This window comes from Notamacropus eugenii, chromosome 2 (assembly GCF_028372415.1).
Source record: "Notamacropus eugenii isolate mMacEug1 chromosome 2, mMacEug1.pri_v2, whole genome shotgun sequence".
Lineage (NCBI taxonomy): Eukaryota > Metazoa > Chordata > Mammalia > Diprotodontia > Macropodidae > Notamacropus > Notamacropus eugenii.
In genome coordinates this window covers 390,187,647-390,210,989 of record NC_092873.1, presented here as the reverse complement: position 1 = coordinate 390,210,989, position 23,343 = coordinate 390,187,647, and the positions used below count along the sequence as shown (strand labels likewise).

Sequence of the window (23,343 nt, the reverse complement as noted above, 5' to 3'; positions counted from 1 at the left end):
ATAATAAAGGCCCCATTTAACTTCTCAGAACCATAGACAATTCTCCAACATTATAAGTTATTCATATGAATATCTCTAGAGGAAGCTTCCACATGAGGAATCCCCTGTCTAGACACCATCACAAGTCCAAATATTATCATCATCATCCTAGTTACAACAGCTGAGATGAATATAGATTACAAAGTACGTTTAAACAACCTGTGAGGTAAGGAGGTCAACTCTTAATATCTCCAACTTTCCACACAGGGAGATTAATATTCAAGGAGGTCATGACAACACTCAAGTCATGTCAGAGCCAGGATTCAAATGCTGGTCTCTTGACTTTCTGCAACTGCATACTCCAAAATGAAGTCATGGAAGAACGTGGGAAATAAGACTGTCAATATTGTGGGTATAAATAAACCAAATATAATCAGAATCTGGAAGACAAGTCAATCTAAACTACAACAAGGCCAGAGGTTTGTCAGTCTTTCCCTTTTGAAATAGTTCCAGCCTGTATCAGAAGGGACAGGCCAACTAAATTTATATGATTAATTCTTGTGCCCTATTTTACTATCTAAATATTTGCGCTGTTGATTTATGAATAAAGATATGGACAGCCCATTATCAAATGAGATAATGTTTGTAAAGTTCTTAACACAGCCTGGCACACAGTAGGTGCTTAATAAATGCTTGTTTCCTTCCCTCCCCCCACCCCAACCCATTTTTAACAGAGACAAAAGGCTGCATGATAATAAATGCAGGAGAGGGAAGAAGTCATTTCCAACCTAATTCTGTCTCTGTAACTTCTAGCTATTGCTCCAAGTTCTGCTTCCTGAAGACAACCAGAAAAATCTAATCCCTCCTTCCAGGCAATATCCCTTCAAATACTAGAAGACAGTTACCAGCTTCCCTGAGAAATCTTTTCTTCTCCATGCTAAAAATCCCCAGTTCTTTCCATTAATCTTCATAATTAATAATTAATGTTCTCAAGGACTTTCACCAACCTAGGTGCTCTTCTCTGAATGACTCTCTAGCTTATCAAAGTCCTTTTTAAAATATGGAGTACAGAATAATAGGTAACATTTTTTAAAGCACTTTAAGTTTTGCAAAATTCTTTACAAGTTATTTCATCTGATCCCCCCAACAATCCTGCAAAGTAGATACTATTATCCCCCTTTTATGGATGAGGAAACTAAGTCCTAGAGAGGGTAAGTAACTTACGCATCTACATATCCGGGCCTGAGGACTTATACTTACTCAGGGAAATTAGGTCCTCTATTACCACCTTTCTTCTGACCCAGGGATTCAATCTATATTTGCCATTTGTGTTCTATCTTTTCCAGACCAGGGGTCATTCTCTACATTTGAGGGAAGGGTGGAGAAAGGAAGCAAAATAAATCTTGGGTAATTGTACCTTCTTCTGTCATCTGTTATTATTTCATCCACTACTAGCAGATGTCACATCCATTCTTTTATTCTCTTTTCCCCAATATACTTTAAAGTAACCCTTTTTGTTGGTAGTATCTGTGAGGGAAAAAAATTCATTATTCTCATTAAAATTGTGGCCTAGGAGAGAGAACCCTGGGCCAGGAATCAGAAGACCTAAATTCAAATCCTACCTCAGACACTTATTATATGTGTGGCCTTAACTAACCTGGAACCTGAGTCTAACTAACTAACCTGAAAAAAGAATTGAATTCTCAACTGTTACTACCTCACATCATGCCCTTGAACGAATCAATTCATCAAAACGATTTACGGTACACTTCATGGTTACAAAGTGCTTCTATATATAAATTAGATCAATGAAACTCCTAGGCAGGACTCCTACCTACACTTGTCTCTACTTCTTATTTCACTCACTTATCCTATTCTTATCTGGCTTCTGCCCTTACCACTCAACCAAAATTGCTCTGTCTGAGGTTACTAATTACCTCTTCCTTATTAAAATAGATTCTTCATCTTTCTCAGTCTTCATCCTTCTTAACCTCTCAAATTACTGAGCACTTTTCCATACAAAAGATTTGATGATTTGTCAGGCATACATGGTAGTACAAAACATTTACCAGTCCACAGTATGATTTTTTTTTCCCCTAAGGCTGCCAAATAAGGTCACTTTTTTAAAAAAATCAAACCAAAATAAACATTTGCTACCCTTCACCAGCTAGGCACTGCAGTGAATAGACTACTGAGCCTGAAGTCAGAAAATCCATAGTTCAAATTCAGCCGCAGACATTTACTAGCTGCATGACTCTGGGCAAGTCACTTAACGCTGCTAGCCTCAGTTCCTCATTTGTAAAATGATATGGAAAAGGAAATAGCCAACTACTCCAGTATCCCCAAAAGGGGTGACAAAGAATAGGACAGAATCTAGTGAAAATATTGACTTAACTCATGTGACTGATAAAATAAGTGGCTACAGGAAGGATTAATGGTGCTTTTACTTTGTGTCCAAAACTGTATTGAATGTCTCTGTGCATAAGAGAATTCACACTTTTTGATGTTTTTGTTATGCATTTTGATGGCGTGGAATGTTTCATTTTCTAAAATTTTCCTCCTCTGACAGACAAGAATTATTCTTAAATTTAAACTCATTCTGATTTTATTACTAATAATAATAACAAATTATATTTATATAGCACTTTAAGGTTTATAAAACATTTTACAAATATTATCTCATTTCCTCCTCATAATAACCCTGAGAGATAAGTGCTATTATTATCCCTGTTTTACGGAAGAGGAAACTGAGGTTAAGAGAGGTTAATTGACTTGCCCAGGGTTGCACAACTAGTAATAGCAGTAGTAGTAGTAGTAGTAGCAGCAGCAGCAGCAGGAGCAGCTAGCACTCATACAGTGCTTTAAAGTTTGCAAAGAGCTATACCTATGTTTAACTCATCTGATCCTCATAATAACCCTGAGAAGTAAGTGTTCCTATTTAACAGATGAGAAATTTGGGCTAAGAAATGTTAAGTGATTTACCTGGGGACACACAGCCGGTAAGTGTCCAGGGCTAGATTGGACCTTAGTTCTTCCAGACTCTGATTCCTGTCCGCTATCCACTACACCACCCAGCTACCATGAATTGAGGTTAATTTGGTCAATCACTAGGAAAGAAAATTCTTCCTGTCCTGAGAGGATTAAGAGTACAATGGTCCCTTACTGAAGAATTCCAATTTTTGTACAACCCACTGAGATCTAAACATTCTAAAGGCACTCAGGACAGATGTCCTCCTCTGTATTACATTTTATTGTAGAAGCACAGGTCACTGTGGCAAAAATGTTAGAGCATGGAAAAGTCAGGAAAGTAAGATAAACTAGGAACTGGTAGATTCTCCAACTGGAGAATTTAATAAAAGCCTGTACTTTTTATTTAATCTTAATTATGAATATTATTTAATAAAATTCTGTATAGCTCTGTATGAGCTATATGGTTACTAGAAAATATGTGTCAAGAACAGATTTCAGGTAATTCTGAGCAGGAAATTACAGTCAGGGCTCAATAACAGAAATCCCTCAGTGTCTACAGGGAAAACTGATATTTAAAGGTAGATAAATCCCATTCACCATTTTAGAAGGAGTCAAACAAGCTTCTGATTCAGCCTGCTCCTAACATCTGGAATAGCATTTTCCCCCATTTGTAATTTTCTTTAAAAAGTCTCTCCTTAGTTTTTATAGGCTACCAAAGATCAACCTTCATCTCTAGCCCCCAAATAACATTGAGTTCACTGATCTTTAGATATGTAAGCACAAGGATAGGAAAAGGTAAAAAAAAAAAAAAAGCATCTGTCATCATATAGTCAGTCTTCCAGACTGACTGCTTCACATTACCCAGATGGAATCAATGTTCAAAAAAACATGAAGCACCCAGCACCAAAAGAGAGTTGTTGGAAGAGTTTGTTGGCAGTCACGTTGAGTAAGACTTATTTCCAAGAAATCAGTGTCTGCATTTCTTACATTAGCCGTCTGTGATAACAGACTATGCAGTCAACAATATTGATCAAAGATATATTTCCATTTAAGAATAAATCTATTCTATGTAGAGTATAGATGAGGGAGAAAAATTGGGGCTTCAGATTATTTAGAGGTTCAAGGAGTATTGGCTAAAGAATGACAAGAAAGAATAAAATTATTTATAAGTTAGTTAAATGGAGAATGAAAATTAGACTGCAAAGAAAAATCATTGCTTTGAATGTATTATCACTGTCTCCTTCCTGAACGTACTCTTAGCAGAACTGTTCTTGTGTTATGTCAAATCTCGATAATGTTATAGAAGATGAAGTCTTTCCCATGCCACCACCACACCTCAAATAATCATACAATCTTAGGCTTGGAAGGGGCCCTCAGAGGTCATTCAACTTGCTTCTCCTTCCAAAGTGGTCATACAGCCTCCACTCAAAGACATTCAACAACAGTGAACTCATACCTCCTCAAAATACTGCATATTTTTAGACAGGTCCAATTACTGGGAAGTGTTTACTTTTGTTATGCCAAAATCTGCTTCCCTGCAATTTTTACCCGTTAATCCTGGATGTGGTGTTTTGTTGTTGTTGTTGGAGGTAGTTTATTTTTTTAATAAATTTCATTGATATCTTTTTTTATATATCATCTACTTTCCCTTGTGAAACCCTTCAAAGAATGTCACACCTTCAAAAAAATATTTTTAAAGAGGTAAAAGAAAAAATTTGGTAAAAACCAATAAACATGTTGAAAAGTTCAATGTTACATGCAATGTTTTAGACTATGAACCCTGATCTCTGCAAAGAAGTGGGAAGTGTCTTCTTATATCTCTTCTTTGGGGCTAAATTTGTTACAATTTTACAACATTCAGTTTCAATTGTTTTCTTTTTGTTCTTTTCATTTTAATTGTTATGGTTACTATACACAGTTTTCCTGGTACTGCTTACTTGACTTTACATCAGTTCCTATAAACTTTTCATGTTTCTCTGTAATAAGCATACTAGTCATTTCTTATGTGCAGTAAAGAATTAATTCCAATTGATGAACATCTACTCTGCTTCTAATTCTTTGCTGCCACAAAGGTGTTGTTATAAATATTTTTGCATATATGGGGCTTTTATTTCTGTCACTGACCTTTTTGGAAGTCATATGCCTAGTAGTGGAATGGTATGGACATCTTTCTTAGTCACTTTATTTTCATGTTTCCAAATTTCTTCCCAGAATAGTTTTTCTAATCCACAACTATACTAACAATATATTAATATACTCCTCTTTCCACAAATTGATTGAAATTTGTTTCGGGGGAGAGGAGATTTTTGAAAGTTTAGTAGCTTTTATTTTTATGTCACTTTTATTTCTGAATATGTGCCTCACCTCATCTACATAACAAGCCATCTCCTGTAACAAATATTTTAAGAAGCAAGAAAAAAGTCAGTTCAGCAAAACTAACTACCACATCAACTGAATGACAGCATAAGCAATGTCCCATGCCGGTAGTAAAGACGGGAGATGGGTTCATTTTCTCATCTTTTCTGTGGGACAAAGATTGGTCACTATAATTAGTATTCTTTTTGGCTCTTTCCATTTACATTGTGATAGTCACTATGCATGTTATTTCTCTGGTTCTGTTTACTGCCTTCTGTATCAATTCATGTGGATTCTTCCTGTGCTTCTCTGAATTCTCCTCCTTTTGTTTCTTGGTATGCCCTCCAAAGCCAAGCATAAAAAGTTAAACCCCTCTTCAATATAACTATCCTCCCAGCACTGAAGAACATTATGATTCTCCCCTCCATGATTAAGCAAGCATTTATTAAGCAATTACCATACTCAAGGCACTGTACTAAATACTAGGAATACAAATACAAGAGAAAAATAGTATCTGTCCTCAAGGAGAAAAAAAGCACATTTGTGGAATGATGGCTGGAAAAGAGAGTTTAAGTCCGGTAACACATGGGGATGGGAAGTAAATCTATAGGGCAATCAACTGACATGTCTTTTTCAAAAGCAATGGCAGTACTGGTTTGATTTTTGTTCTAAGAGTAAGAAGTGGGAAGTGGGGGATAATATATTCCTCAGCTATTGAGGTAATAATTTTGGTAACATTAAATATTACCAAATATAAGTAAATATTAAATAAAGTAATTCTGGCAATAACCAGAAGACAGTTATGAAGCATAGTTGGCTAGCTGGGACCAAGCTATATGTATCTAGTGAATGTGTGTGTTCGTCCTTCATTGCCAAAGAAGACCATGTCATCAGAGAAATAATGACATGACTTGCACTTGACTTAGTTTTGAGTGAGGGAGGGCTGTGCAGGTCACCAGCCTCACTTCTCCTCCAGAGCCATCTGAATCCAGTGACCAGGTATTCATCAGGATGACTGGAGATGACCCAGGATGAAGCAATTGGGGTTAAGTGACTTGCCCAAGGTCACAGAGCTAGTGAGTGCCAAGTGTCTGAGGTGAGATCTGAACTCAGGTCTTCCTGACTCCTGCTGGTGCTCTATCCACTCCACTACCTAGCTGCCCCTTATATAGTGAGTACTCATAAATCAGTAGCCCTAAGACAGGAGCTAGAGATCCAATTAAGTCTCATCAGTTGTCCAAAGATTACTCATATGGTACCCTTCAACATTCAGCTGTACTATTCCGTCTAGTTTGTCCAAGGACATTCTAAAACATGATACCCAGAACAGGATACAATACTTTTTATACATAGTCACACCAGAGTCAAGAATTCAGGAAATTCACTTCTATTATTCTGGATACTATATACCTATTAATACAGTATAGAAATCATATTAGCTCTTTTTGGCTACTATACCTCATTATGAATTAATACTTAGTTTGCTGTCCAATAACCCCCTTAACTATTTTTTTCACTTGAACTGCTCTCTATCCATGTCATCTCTATCCTGTACTTTTCAGTCTAAGTGAAGTAACTTACATTTATCCATATCAAATTTCATCTTGGTAGTGTTAGCCAACAATTTCAGCCTGTCCAGATCTTTTTGGATTCCAGTTTTGTCATTCAATCTGTTAGCCATATCCTTCCAAAACTTGTGTAGCATCAACTACAAATTTGACAAATATGCCATTAAGCCTTCACTTGAATCATTAATAAGAATATTAAGCAGAGCATGACTAAAGATACCAAGCTACATCATTAGGGATATCTTTCCAACTTGAAAATGATCCATTAATCTTTGTTGATAATAAATCCACCAGTTCAAAATCCACCTAACTGTGCCATTATCCACTTCACATTTCTCTGTCTTATCCAAAAGATATATAATACACTGATGTCTGAGAATGAGAGGAAGTAAGATATAGTGTCAACAATAATGGCCTTGGCATCAAAAATCCTAGATTTGAATCCCATCTCTTTATTGGCTGTGTGATCGTGGTCATTTCAACTCTCCAGATTCAGTTTTCTCATTAGCTGACTGGACTAGATTATCTCTAAGGTTCTTTGCAACTCTGAATCTATGATCTCATGCCATATTATCCTATATAATGCCTACAGCATTCTACTGTTCAGTAGAATTACCAGTTCAGTATGTAAAAATGGGAAACAAGATTAATCTAGTATATGATTGTTCTTAATGTACCCATGTGAGCTTATAGTAATCAAAACTTCCTTTTCAAAACATTCATAAATGATCCCTTTAATTCCAGAATTTTATAAGAATTCAAGATCAAATGTACCAGAATATAATTTGAAATAGAAAAGTTGATTAATGGAATATATTTAGTTAACAAAATCCAGAAACAAGTGAACAGAGTAGTATGGTATTTGATAAACTCAAGGGCTCCAACTACTGGGGCAAGGACTCACTATTGCACAAATTCCTGAGAAAACTGGAAAGCAGCCTGACAGAAGTTAAATTTAGATTAACATTTCACATCATAATCGCAAAAGGCTCCAAATGTCTCCAAATGGACTAGACATAAATGGTCATATCATAAACAGATTAGAGAAATAGGTATAAATTACCTTACAGCTGTGTGACCCTAAGCAAGTCACTTAACCATTTGCCTCAGTTTTCGCATCTGTATAATGAACTGGAGACGGAAATAGCAAATCACTCCAGTATCTTTGCCAAGAAACCCCCAGTAGGAACTAAAAGAGTTAAATATGACTGAAAATAACTGGAATGGATAAGGAAAAAGTCCTTGATTTAAAAAAAAATAGGAATAAAGAGAATTACAGAAGATATGACAGAAAATTTTGATTGCATAAAATGTAAAAGTTTTTTTTTTTTTTCCCTACAGACAACTCAGTGTAGTTAGAATTATAAGAGAAAGTGACTGGGGGAAAATCCTTCAGGAAATTTCTCTGATAAAGGTCTGATGGCTAAGACACATAAAAAACCCATACAAATATATAAGAGCCATAGCCATTCCCCAAAAGAGAAATGTTCTAAGAAATTCAAAGTATCAAAAAAATTTAAGTTGCTTTAAATTACTATTAAAACAAGAAATGTAAATTAAAGCAACTCTTAGATTCTCTCTCACACCCATAAGATTGACAAAGGTAGAAAAAAAAGGAAAATGACTGTTTAGAGGGACTATAATATGACAGAAACACTAAAATACTTTTGGTGGAGCTGCGCAATTACATTATAGAAATCATCACAAAAACCAATTCTGAACTACATTCAAAAAGTCACTAAACTGTATCTATTCCTTTTGACCCAGAAATATCACTACTAGGCTTATATTGCAAAGAAATCAGACAATGAGAAAGGACCCATATGTATGACAATCTGCACAACTGTACTTTTAGTTGTAGCAAAGAATTTTAGATAAAGCTGATACCTATAATTGGTGGAATAATTTATTTGGCTGAACAAATAGTGGCATGTGAATATTATGGATACAATGGAATCTTATTTTACCATAAGAAATAATGAAACAAGAGGCACTTATGCTAACTGATGCAAAACAAAGCAAGCAGAACCAGGAGGGTAGTTATAGAACAACTGTGAAAGAGTTAGGAACTATGAGCCATGCAACAACCAATTCTTACTCCAAAAGACTGAAAATGATCATGCTCCTCACCTGTTGGCAGAGTTGATAGACTAGAGGTACAGAATGAGAGCTATATTTTTAGAAGTAGTCAATGTGTGGATTTGTTCGGAGTGACTGTACTTACTTGTTACAAAGGAGGGTGTGAAGGGTTAGTAATAATGATACTTTAAGAAAAAAGAAAGACAAATGTCAATGATTCATTTGAATCATTTGAAACAGAAGGAAGTTCAAAAGAGAACACAAACAGGGTATATAGTTTAAATCACCAAGTTAAGTTTGAAACACATAAAAAACTATGTTCATTCTTCATATAGGGAAAACTTCATATTTGTTCATGTTTTGTGACATTCATAATAACAAAATGAAATTTGAAAACTTTTTGAAATATATACCTTATATCATATTTCTTGTCTTTTTAATGAGGGAGGGGGGGTAGAGGGAGAAAATAAATTTGAGACAAAATTAAATAGAAATATATATCTTATTTCCCTTTTTGAAATTTAAAAAATATATATTCTCAATTTATCCCTTCTTTTCCTTTAAAAAAAATACCTATTTTGTCTAGCATTGCAACACCTCTCCTGTTGATGACAGTTCCTTAAAAATAACTGCTAGCAGTTCAGTAACTATATTCTTAAATTCTTTCAGTCCGTTAAGTCACAGTTTATTCATGCCAGGTGACCAGAACTCACTGAAGGCAACTCAGTATTCTCTTAGTATCCTCATACTTACTTTAGATTTCAGTTCTTTCTTGACCATTTTTCATCTATTATTCTCAGTCTAGAAAGGCAGCTTAGAATAGTGGCTATAGAACAAGAATAGAAGCCAGGAAGTCCTAGGTTCAAATCCTGCCTCTGACCCATACTAGCTACATGACCTTTGGCAAGTTACTTGACCTCATAGCATTCCAGGAAAATTTCTAAGCTGAAAACAAAACTCCAACCTGCATTGGTAGAGGAATTTTCCTCACTAAGAGTTTTCTCTACTGATGAAATCATAGTTTCAGTCCCTCTCCCATTCTTATTCTATCATTCTTGCAGGTAGAAAAAACAGAATTAAAATAGGAACTGAGTAGTTCTGCTTTCTGTCATCTCATCTTCTTTTCTGTGACAAGCCTGGGACCTTGCTTGACCTTAGGAAGTAGGAGGAAGTTAGTAATGGTTAATGAACACTGATGTGATAGAAAGAATCTTCCTGGAGAAAAAAGGGCAGGATCTTACAAACTGGATAGAAACCATAGTTAATGTAAAAGGGAATATTTTGCAAGAATGAATGATCAATCCGTACCCTATGGCTTATTCAAAAATTATATTCACCTGGCTGCAATCGCTGCTCTCAAAACTAAATTGATCACGCAACTCTATATGACCTATGTGAGGAGAACTTTTCTGCCCCAACAATGCTCAAAACGTCACTAAAGTTTTGATACTTCAAAGAAAGTTCCAGTTTAAGATCTATTATTGGTCCATAGTCACAGCATACATTGGGCGCCAAAAGACTGGAAACACCATGGAAAAGATGTAAGGAGGAGATTATATTCAGACTCAGAACTTCTCAATCCCCCCACACATATACCTAGCCCCACATGGACTCGGTCTTCTTAAACACCAGATCAGACTAAGGTGGAAGTAAACCTGTTGTTTCAATTCCAGGCTAATTCCATGAAGATTACTAAACCCCTTTGGTTCTCTCTTTAAGTGTTCTGGCTAAAAGCTACACTGATATGGATAAATATTCAATGCACTCTATTAAACTATTACCTGAGGCCCATAAAGATCAGTCACTGAATAAGCATGTATTAAGTATCTACCCTGTGCTAGGCACTGTGCTAGGCCCTGGGGATACAAAGAAAAGTAAATTCAGTTCTAGCCCTCAAGGAACTCACAATCTAATGAGAGGAAGTAGCTTTCACACCACTACTAACTGAGCCAAGGTTCAAACCCAAGTATTCTAACTCCAAATCCATCACTTCTCCATTGTATCAGACTGCCTCTCTTTCCTTTAAGGACAGTGAGAACAAATTTCACACTTCTTAGACATTTGCTACCATCCTGAGCCTGTGGAACCTGTCACACCAGCTCCAGAATCTTCTCCTGGCCTGGTTTTCCAAAATCATAATGAAGTACTTTCATATCTGTGGGTTGGTAGCCCCAACACAGTACTCCACTGCAGTTTTCATAATTTTTCAGATGTGCCTAGGTAAGGAGTAGTGGTGACTTTCAAGGTCAGTACTCACTCCTTAGTGAGGGACTATATGTCTCACACAGTTAAAAGAAGTTCTACAGAAATAGTCCTTGTCTGAACTAGCATTGTTAGAAAATGCTATGTCCACTAGTCAATGGTGTGTCATAGAATCATAGAGTTAGAAGAGACTTTGTAAATGGTTTAGCCCAACCCCTCTCATTTTACTGATGAGGAAACTGAGGCCCAGAGGAATGAACTGACATACCCAAGGTTAAAGAGCCAGTTAATGGCAGAGCCAATATTAAAACTCAAGGTTCTTTCCTCCCTTTTCTTGAGAAGCACTGAGGTTTAGTGCATAGCTCCATTATAAAAAGACCATACAAAGCACAACATTGGATTCATTCATCCTGAAAGCAAGAATGAGACTAAAAATAGAATCTTTTGTCCTCTCAGTGATTTCTTCCACTATATTTATTCCAAGAGCACCTAGTCCTTGGGATAACTGCAGAAAGAATGGCAGCTACAACACCCATGGAAACCAGAGAGAATTCTCCTTTCTTAGCTATTCCATATCCAAGCCAAAGAACTCTAGCTCCTTGAACACTGAACCTCTACTTTTCCTTCCCTTCCTAAGGCACAAGTGCTCCAAGGGAAGAAACCCTGAACATGTCCCTGTATTATTCCCTAAGACAGATGCAAATACAGTCAGACTATGGGGCTCTCGCTTTGTTAGCACAGAGTGGTCCTAACTTACAGATGGGTTTATTCAAAAGAACATTGTTCTAGTGAGGTTTACAAGTCAATTGCCTTAAACACAGAACACATTTTGCCAAAGAAACAATGTTATTTCCAGCTTACAAAAGCCAATTTAACCTAGGATGTAGCTGAAATATAGTGTTAACAGTACTCTAGAACCTATCATCTATATAGCACTGTTTCTACTGTAAAGTATAATCTATGTTCCACCTGGGAGTACCCATTTCGGTATCTAGATCAGACATGGTTCCAGTGACAGAAACCTCCTTATATTTGCACTGGGGATACTCCATCCTCTTTCTGAAGGCTCTAGTGAGAAAAGGTGGAAGTAGAGCGGACAGGACACAGTAAGTTAGGGAGAAGAAATGCAATAAGAGGGGAGAATGGCTCTTTAATTCCACTGTCACATCCTATCATGAGAAAGTGCCTTCAAAGGAAAGTAACAAGAATGTAACATTATTGATGTTATCTCAAAGGATGGCAGGGAGGCATGCTCCAAAAGGAACTGCTACATCTAACAGGATTAAAAGTGAGCAGTGTACGAGAGGGATCCAAAGTGTAGCTGACAAACTGGTTGTGGAAGCCTGGGCAAGTCACTTAACCTATCTCTACCTCAGTTTCCTCACCTGTAAAATGAGGGAAATAATAGCAACTACTTCCCAGGATTGTTGTGAGGACAAAAGGAGATGATATTCATAAAGCACTTTGCACACTTCAAAGCACTATAGGAATGTGAATGTTGTTGTAATGGTTAGTTATCATTTCTTGTTGATACTGAACGGTCATTGTTGTTCAGTTGTTTCAGTCATGTCCAACTCTGTGATCGTCTTTGAGGTTTTTCTGGCAAAGATCCTGGAGTGGTTTGCTGTTTCCTTCTCCAGCTCATTTTACAGATAAGGAAATTAGGGCAAACACGGTTAAGCAACTTGCCTTGGGGTGACACAGCTAGTAAATTCTGAGGTCAGAGTTGAATCTTCCTTACTTGAGGCACAGCCCTCTATCCACTGTGCCACCTAGCTGCCTCAAAGAGATATGACTCCTCTTGATGATATTTTGCCTTTTTCAGTTGTTTCAGTCCTGTCAAACTCTTCATGAAGGCATTTTAGATTTTCTTGACAAAGATATTGGAATAGTTTGCCATTTCCTTTTCCAGCTCATTTTACAGATGAGGAAACTGAGGCAAACAGGGTAAAGTGACTTGCCCAGGGTAACACAGCTAGTGAGTGTCTGAGACCAGATTTGAACTCAGGAAGATGAATCTTTATTACTTCAGGTCTCACACTCTATCCAGTGCACCACTTACTTAAACCTTAATAGAGATCTGAGTTACCAGATTTCCCAGCTGGTCAACAGGATTTTAAAAAAGTGTTCCCAATCCATGTGCCCTCATGTACAACATTCTACATGGATCATATCCATTTCCTGGACATTTGAAAAAGATATGATTCACATTTGAACAGGAGACACCTCTGCTGCCTCCCTCTGTTCATGGAGAAGACTTCATTTAGGCTGTATTTCTGGAGTAAACTGACTGATTGACAAAGACAAGTAGTCTAACTCAGAATCAAAATTGTGTTCAATCTTGTTCTCCCTCCTTGTAAATGGGGCAGTAATTTCAAGTAAATGGCATGGAAAGCTGTTACAAGCCGGCCCTACATTCACATTTCACTGTTTCTCTGGTTGTAAATAACATGCATGACTGCGCCAAGGACCAAATTGCTCTTTAGCTGCCAACATTAGTTGTTTAATGATCTGAAGAGCAGAAGTTGCCAATTACTGTATTCCATTTTCAAATGTCATTTAAAACCCATACATGTAATTATTATACCTTTTTGTTAAATTTTTATGGTTCTTCTGAAGTTGATGGGTTTGTGGGTTCATCTAACCTATAAAACTCAGCAGATATTCAATGCCTTCATTATAGAACCAAACTAGTTTCCCATGATCCCATATAATCTTTCAGGAAACTGGACATTAGTAAAGATCAGAAGATCATAGATTTAGGGTTAAAAGGGACCCTAAAAGCCTTTAAGTCAGACATCTAAGGCAGAGTTTGAACTCAGGTCTTCTTGACCCTAGGTCCAGCACTCTATCCACTGCACCAAGTGTTTCTCTTAGGGTAGCTTCCATGATTCTAGTGCAAGAGATATTAATCTTTTTGTGTATCATGGATCCTTTCTCAGAATAATATTTTAAATGCATAAAACATAAAATATTACAAAGGAAATGTATTATAAAAAAATTTTAACAAGTTTATAGATCTCAGGTTAAGAATCCTGAACCATCACTCAACTAAGGGTTAGCAGGGGGCTGAGTCAGAAGACTTGGGTTCCAATCATGCACATATCACTAATTAGCTGGTTAACTTCAGGGAAGTGTCTTCATCTATCTGTGACTCCACTCCTTCATCTGTCAAAGATAATACAGTAGCTAGCTGGTACAGAGCATTGGGTCTGAAGTCAGGAGGACTCATCTTCCTGAGTTCAAATCTAGCCTCTGATCCTTTCTAGCCATGTGACCCTGGGTAACTCACTTAACCCTGTTCCTTATCTGTAACGTAAGTTGGAGAAGGCAATGGCAAATCATATCAGTATCTCTATCAAGAAAACCCCAAATCGACTCACAGAGTCGAAAATGACACAACAGGCTCCCATGATTGATCCTAATGAAGGACAAAAGTCACTTGACTCCTTCGACAGCTACTTACTTCACGGAGTTTTTTGTGAGGATCAAATAAAATAATGCTTGTGAAAGCACATTGTGAAGCATTATGCAAATGGAAAGTAGCATGTTGTTTTCAGAGCTCTTGGTTTGTGGACATTTTGAAATATATTGACTAGTAATTATCAAATGAAGAGGGTGTCTCTGAGTACTCACAATGAAAGTACACACTTCTAAGAGCTACTCCCATCTCCATGAATGACCTTCTTGATAGACATATCTCTTTAATTTATGATGTCTTCACTTTTCTATCTTTAAAACAGGAATGATATTATCAAACCACATTAATTAAGAAACCACCAGGTACATGACACCAAACTAAGAGCTGCAGGGATGATAAAGAATATAGAAGAAATACAGGTCCTGCATCTTTAAGAAGACTGAGTTGTAGACAATAAAAAAAAAAAAAGAGTGAAGGAGTGAGTGCTCAAATGAATGAATAATCAAATAAATAAATAAAGCTAATATCAACTTTGCATATCTATACTCACATACAACAAATTGTTATACCTTAATAAAGGGGATGTGCTATTGCCATGTCTCTTGAATGGGGTGAGGCTATGTAAACCTAAGATTCCACTGAAAGTGCTTTGAGATCAAGTCAATAGCAGCATAGAAGCAAATACCACTCAAAACAGAAAATAAAAACAAGTTGTTGAAAAAGCCTGAAGTACAAGCTCAAAGTCTTCTCAACAAGTATTTTTCAAAGAATCCCCTTAAATGTTTCCTTTCAACTTCCCTTTACTTTTAAAGTCCCAGGTCCCCAACACCTTACCTGAAACAGCTAGCATTTTGGCTTCAAGCAAGGCTGGTAGCTGGGTCTCGATTTCATTCACTTTCCTCCTCAAAGAGCCGCAGAACTTCTGACTGGTACAAACCTAAATGGAGGCAGACAGCCAGGATCTATAATTCATTCTAGTAAGTCAAGAACAATCCACTGAAAACTCTGGAGAGTCTCTGAGTTGACAAATGGAATTCAACATTCTATTACCGAGGGAGTCCAATGGAAAACACTCAAAAACACACACGCTGGGCTAGCCCATGACTGAACCCCACATCCTCATAACCAGATTACAAAACCAGAATGGCATTAAGAGGCCACCCTCATCAGGCAGAACACCTAAACCAGACCTCCAATGGCTACACTGAATTATAACGGGCTTTAGTTGATGCCATCTGATACCACTCCATTTCTTCCAAAATACGGATTTTATAAGGAAGTCAGGAAATCTCAGTAAAATGTGTAAATTTCATCATTAGGATTTTTAGTACTACTCTACACACTGCTTCTATTGTTTCTTAGATTTTTAATAAAACAACAAAAACCCTACATCCCAGGTATCCTTTTCTGAGTTCTCCTCAGTCTTTTCTTTTTAAACATACAAAGAAAGTCCCATGTTCAATCTGTATGTATCCAGGTTGCAAGGAGCCAAGTAGGCAAACAAACACTCCTTCAAGTGCACACAATATTGATTGAATAACAATAGATGAGCCAATGAGAGTGTTTTCTCACTTCACAAAAAGACACTGGTCTAATGAGAAGCCTTGAAATTAGCAGCAATGCTCTCTCATTAGAAATCTGAGCTGTGTTCAAGAGCTAAAATTAATCCAATTGGAAACAAAAAACACAAAACAAATATTCAGTCCTACTGCATAAAAGAGCCTAGATCTCTCTAGCCACAAATATCTTCCATGGTATTGATTCTTATGGACATAAAATGAGATTATTTTTAGATTAGATTTAGATCTGGATTAATATTACTCATCATTTCCCCCTACAAACTCATGATCTTCTCTGCTAATTTTTAGGGAGCCAAAAGAGTATGAGGTAACATCTTCTCCAAACCAAAACCAGTTTCTGGCAGTGAGTGCTGCTATGTCCAAAACAATAGATTTCAATAATCTTCCAGGGCCCTGAGGTTTTTCAGTGTTCCACTACCTGGAAATTACAATGCAGATGTCCTAGATACATTTGCAACTCCAGCCCTCTCTCCTGGGAATCATGCAGAGCCCAGCTGAATTACATTTTACAGTCACTCAACTAAGAATGTTACTAGGGCAGTTGAGAACATTTCTGTTAACTCTAAAACACTGGCCATAATTCTTATGTCTCATCTAATTTACGTACACTCTTTCTTATTTTAGTTAACAGCCTCTGTTAATCATAATTGGGTCAGCCACTCCTTTGTTGAACAAATCTATCTTTCAAGCTGTCACTATTAATATAAAAAGAGATTTATAAATCTCCTTATTAAATTGCAGTTGTTCATACTTTCAGTCACTGCTGCATTAATCTAATCTTCACCAATCTCCAGATAGTCTATTTTCAACTCATTCTCCTATCTCATTTATCTCTTAATTACCTCAGTTTTGGGCAAGTCACACAATAGGTAGACAAATGTACTGAATGGAAGGGATGTTTAAATTCTCCATTAGAAGAGAAATTAGTCATCTCTAACCCAAGGTAGCCATGGGCGAAGAAGACCATGCCATCAGAGAAATGATGACATGACTTGCATTTGACTTTGTTTTGAGTGAGGGAAGACTGTGCAGGTGACCAGCCTCACTTCTCCTCCAGAGCCATCTGAAACCAGTGACCAGATACTCATCAGGATGATTGGAGATGACCCAGGATGAGGTAATTGGGGTTAAGTGACTTGCCCAAGGGCACACAGCTAGTGAATGTCAAGTGTCTGATTTGAACTCAAGTCCTCCTGAAATAAGTGGACCCTGAGGAATATTTGTTCATTCACCTTCCTACATTTACATTTCTTAGAGTCAGAAAGAGTCTGAGAAAAAATAGTTATAACTTTCCTGTAAATTCATGGGAAGCTTTAGTTAAGCTGGAGGCAGGTGCCTTTTTTTTTTATTTCTTAAGCCAAATGCAGAGTATTAAGATGTTCAACTCCAAATCCAGGTAAATTCTCCCATTTGTAGGCAGCATAATAAAATGGAAAGAGCACTAATTGTAAAACCTGAGTTCAAATCCTGCCTCTGACATTTACTACCTGTTCAACTTTGGATAAGTCACATGAGTTCTCTCAGTTTTCCCATCTACAAAATAAAGGGGTAGGGAGAAAGAGCAAACGTTTATTAAGTGCCTACAGTGTGTCAGGCTTCACAAGTATTATCTCATTTAATAATGGTGAGTGAGATGGCCTCTGATGTCCCTTCCAGCTTGAGGGACAGAATTCCTCCATCCTGAGGGAAAAGTTATTTCACTTTCTGACAATCAGCCTTTGCTATTCCTGCCTCTATCAGCCCACTGTCAAGCCACATCTAAGACCTGAGAAAAGTGACTGGTGCCTAGGGCCCTGGTGACAATTTAACTTGATGATCATCCACAGTCATCTGGTGTCCCTTCTCAGTTTATCCACAGCTTGTTTAGAGATCTTATACTAAGAATGTGTTTCCAGAGTTTCAGTTCTACAGAAGCAGAACATTCAATTCAATAAACATTCATTAAGAGGCTGCTACTATCAGACCCCTGCTAAGTGCAGAGGATACAAAAAGACAGTCCCTGCCCTCAGGGACCTTACAATCTGAGAAAAACTGTACCTATCTTAGACAAATGAGACATTTTCCCATCACTTTAAGAAACTAGATGATTTAACTCTTTTACTTACGGGAAATAATGAATTCTTTCAAGATCAAACAATAGTCCTAGAGAGCAACTATAAAAGGTAGACAGGTCGGTTCTCAGAGTAACAGAAGGAAAATATATTCTTTACCATTCTTCTGCATTTCTGAACCCTACCTTCTTTATAGGAAAAGTAATTAACTTTTAATAATTGTTCCTGTACCAAAAGTCTTCTAAAATAAAGGAATTTAATTGTGAACAGGAAGTACCTTTTCCCTTTTATAAAAGTGACAGATATTTCTAAAGGAAAGACCAATAAATCCATTTCTGCAGTGACCACAAGTCAGAAACTCAAGCACAAAGAGCTTCCCTGGCACCCGACTCCTTTAGGATATCTTCCTGTATCACAAAATGATCTTACTAGGCTAAACTCAACTAAATGAGAGAAATTAATATTGTACTATCATATTAATAACTAATTATTAATTTGCAATCAAGTCTTTTCCTTGTATTTTTGTTAAGATTCCATTCCTGAAAAGGTCAGTCTGTTTTTGAAGGATGTAACTGAATAAGGTAATCTCCCAACCCCAAGGCATCTACCTTGGCAGGGAACCTAACTTATTGTTTAGTCTATAAACCAAAGTCAGCCTCAGCTGGATTCTTAATCAGGACATATCCTTCTAGTCCTTGGTCCCCTCCATTAGAGGTTAGGGAGATCCAGCTCATGAAGGAGAAAACCAGCTGGAGAGGTCCAGATGGAAGTGGCTTCCCCTGCCTAGATACCTTGAGCCTGCTGAGAATTAGGATCAAACAATGTTCTTAGCAGGAGGAGCTGAAGATTTTTAGCCCTCCTCCTCACTAAATGTCCACCAATCAGGGAATTCACTATCAGAAAGTACACAGTTTATCTAAGGTGTTTCAGAGTCTCCCTTCGTGTCTTTGGTTACTGAGAGAAAACCGCTGGCCATCAATATATTGATTATTGGCTAGCCCAATTAACAAATTGATGATTAAGTACCTAGAAACTCTGTCTCTCTCAGAATTTTCATTTGCTCTATATATAGCTCTGACACCCCATAGCCTAGACAAGAAATAGATAAAAAGAGACACAATATGTATGTACATATATGTGTACAAAAATACGTATATACACATACATATCTTCTCAAATTTCAGGCATATTTTAAAAAAGCAATTTCTTCATATTTTATATGTGGTTGTTAAAATGATATTTTGGGGGAACTTACCTTGGAAGTAGTTTCTTTAATAGCCAATCTAAGTGACTGCTCCTTCTCTTGGAGGCTGAAAGAACAGGAAATAAAAGTGGGGGAAATGGTCTTAATCAGTCACAGTTAAACACTACCAAACAGCGAAATAGAATTAAAATAGTCAATAAGAAGCACCAGGGGCCAGGACATTGACTAGGGGTCTTACAGCTAAGTCAATTTCTCCCTGTAATCCATGCTCTCTGTGTGACCATGGGCCTCTCAGACCCTTAACCTCTCAGAGATACCCGATGACTATAAAACTATTAAGTTACAGAAAAACCACAAGTTACAGAAAACCTGCTTATCTGCAAGGCAGAAGAAGCTTTCCAAACCATGAGCTCCCCACACGGATCAAATCCTAGGTTCAAAATAATAATAATAATATAAAGTCAATACTCAATTATCTTTCTTGCTAGGTAGAAACAGCAACAATTATCCTACCAAAAATGATCTGCATCTGATTTTATAATGAATGTTATGTTTTCTATCATTTGTGCAGATTTACCTGAATAGCTTAATTAAGCTAATGCTAAAATTAATTTTCATTTTCTGAGCATAGGTTTACTGATGAGAGAGACAGCCCATGATGGCAAGGATTAAAACTGAGCTACACAGACATTCCCAGAGTAATAATTAGTAGTAACAGTCAACATTTAGATAGTGTCTACTACATGGCAGGTACTGCGCAAAGCGCTACACAAATGCAATTTCATTTGACCCTCACAACAACTCTGGGAAGTAGGTGCTATTATTATCCCCATTTTACCACTGAAGAAACTGGGGCAAACAGAAGTTAAGTGCTTTGTCCAGTGCTTCAGAGCTAATAAGTACCAGAGGTTGGCTTTGAACTCAGTCCAGGTCCAGCACTCTATCTACCATGCCACCTGGCTGCTCTGAACTGTCCCCATGATACAAGTAGTCAATAGAAATGTAGTCAAGAATTGGCAAAATTCATCCTTTTCTGGAGGAAGCACTTATTCAGTGGCTACTATGTGCCTATGTCTGAGTCAGGCCCCATGGAATATATTAAAGATTATAGAAATATGTTAAATAAGATAATGTATATAAAAGTGTTTTATAATATACTTTACAATATATATACACATATATTATGATAATATAATTATATGCTGCTTTACAGTTTTCAGGGGGCAGTTGGTAGCTCAGTAGATAGAGCACTGGACCTGGAGTTAGGAAGACCCAAGTTCAAATCCAGACTCAAAACACTTCCTATTGTGTGACCCTGGGCAAGTCACTTAGTCTCTGATTGCCTGATGAAATGGACCCACTGGAGAAGGAAATGGCAAACCACTCCAGTATCTTTGCCAAGAAAACCCCAAATGGGGTCATGAAGGGTTGGACACAACTCACACAATTCAACAACAATTAGAGCTTACAAAGGACTTCCCTGGCAAAGTAAATAGCGCAACTATTAGTATTTGTGTTTTACAGATGAAACAGGTTCAAACAGGTTATGACACATCCAGGTCACACAGCTAGCAAGGGACTCACCCTCAAATCTTAGAACTCCAAATGTGTTGCTTTTTTTGTCATGCCAGATATCAATATAAGGTAATTTTTTTTCCTTATCACAGCATCATCATCACAATATAAGGTCCCTTTCTTTTAAGGAGATGATAATCTAGCTGGGAAGGTAGATGCATGTAAAATTGAAATCACAATACAGGCTATAGCACAAGTGTGCTAAGCACCCGTTAGTATCTCATTTAATCATCTCCTGCCTCAGTTCCCTCACAATAACCAGGGCAAAGTCAGCCATGGTACCATTTCTTCCTTGACTTTTTATCAAAAGCTATAAAAAGGAAGAAGGCAACATTTAAATATAAATCCAAGTCCTAGCATAACTTACAACAGGGAGAAGGTTAAAGCTATCGACTGAAGTCACCTCTGGGGATTATCATTTATCCCTATTGCTCTTACAATCAATAGTCATCTCTCCTGCAAAGCCTCTTAAAAACAAATTTGCATGCAGTGACTCAGTAGTGGCATTTTACAGAAGTGCAGAATGTCAGTTACAAAGCACCTCAGAGGCCATCTAACCCATCCCATACTTTGCCAAAATAAGTCTATTCCTCTCCTTCCTCATAATAGCCCTTTAATTTCTTGATGTCAGGTATCATGTGCAACCCAGCCCTTCCAAAATGATGCCTTAATGACCTTCACTGTTTTTATCACACTTTGATGCCCTGACACATTCATGTATTTATCAATGCCATTACTTCATCTACTCATACAGAATAAAACTTTTTATCATATGTGATTCTTGTTCGTGACTTCCATATGTTAGTCTTTCCTATGTGCTAGAGAATGTGTATTTATTTAATTATAGCACTTTATTTTGAAACTCTCCCATATACTTATCATGCGCTATTGTATGTAAAATAGGCTTTGCTTTCCAAGTCATCACTTAGGGAAGCCATACACTCATTTTAACAATGTCAAAATGGTTCAAACCAGTTTGGAGAAATCTTCTCTTGGACTTTCTATTAAAATCAATTCACAAGCCACAACAGAAATTCAATTAAATTATTTTCAAGTCACATCTCATTTTTAACACAAAATAACCTTCTCCTACTTGATTACCCACTTTATTCACAGATGTATCTCCAAGTGCCTCTTGGTGGTTGCTGAAACCTAAGACCATTGCCAAAAGGCAAGTATCTGCTACCAACTAGGATAGTCACAAGAACATGTCTATAATTTTTTAGGACATTTCCAAGGGGAATTTCATCAGAGGAGACAACACTATTGGAATAAGTGTATAATGTGACCTATTTTAAAGGGGACAACTTATAGTTATCTATATTTGTGTCTTATTCCCTCTTCTAGGCCTTGAGTTTCACAATGGCTGAGACTAGATATTCTCCCTGTCTCCAATCTATTTCTTCTACCAAAAGCATCTTCCTAAAGCATAGATATTAATGTGTTTCTTTTCTGTATAAATAGACAGACAACAGACGGATAGATAAATGAACAAACAATAAAACCTCTAGTACATAAATGCCTATCTTCAATAGGATAAAATACAATCTCCTTAGCTTAATATTTAAGCCCCTCCACCATGTGGTTTCAGCCTTATTTTACATTATTCCCCTCCATGCACTCTACATTCCAGTGAAACCACCATGTTAGCTTTTGTCTAAACTCAACCTTCCATTTTCCTGACTCTGCATTCTCAGAGACTATCTCTCATGCCTGGAATGTACTCCCTTCTCCCCTCTACCTTTTAAAGCTCTTCTCTTCCTTCAAGTCTCAATGCAGATGCCACTTCTTAAGGGTGGCCTTCCTTGATCTCTCATGCTGAGTGTTCTCTCTCTCCTCAAATATTCCTGGAGCACTCTGTCCGGATCTCTTCTTTGTCCCCTTGCTCCTTACTTGGCCTCACCTTTATCTATACCTATTATATCCCTGCAAGTACAAATGAGCTCTGCAAATGCAATGACATGATCTTTTATCTTGGTGTCCATGACCTAGCACAATGCCTGGAGCATAGCAGGCATTTAATAAATGATTGTTGAATTGAATTGTTGTTGAATAGAACACTTCCTCAAGTAAGTCATTTTTAACTGAGGTGACCTAAAATAAGCACTTAACACCTAACTGTAAATAGCCTTTCACAGGAAACCTCAAAGAATAACTCATGCATTAAGAAAAGAAACAGCTAAGTAATGGATCTATCCATTTAGAAGCACCTGAGTGAGGAAAGCATTCATTGTACTGAGGATTTCACTGACTAAAATAGTATCTTTAGCATGCCTGCACACTAAAATGAGATGCTACAGAGAGCCCATACTTTGCCCTATGCTTTATCTCTAGTGGGGATGTATGTTACATATATCTG

At 37.2% G+C, this 23,343-nt stretch overlaps 1 protein-coding gene across 8 annotated transcripts in view; it reads right to left on the bottom strand.

The window, feature by feature from the left end:
- Positions 1-23,343, bottom strand: part of DISC1 (DISC1 scaffold protein) — a 574,426-nt gene that overhangs the window by 376,805 nt on the left and 174,278 nt on the right. For all 8 annotated transcript variants that reach the window (XR_011975415.1, XM_072647488.1, XM_072647489.1 and 5 more), the window contains 2 exons: positions 19,461-19,515; positions 15,409-15,511 (listed from right to left, as the gene is read on the bottom strand). Coding sequence is in view for 7 of the 8 variants with exons in the window: in XM_072647488.1 (XP_072503589.1) it covers positions 15,409-15,511; positions 19,461-19,515 (158 nt within the window). In the remaining variant the exon portion in view is untranslated. The remainder of the gene's footprint in view (positions 1-15,408; positions 15,512-19,460; positions 19,516-23,343) is intronic.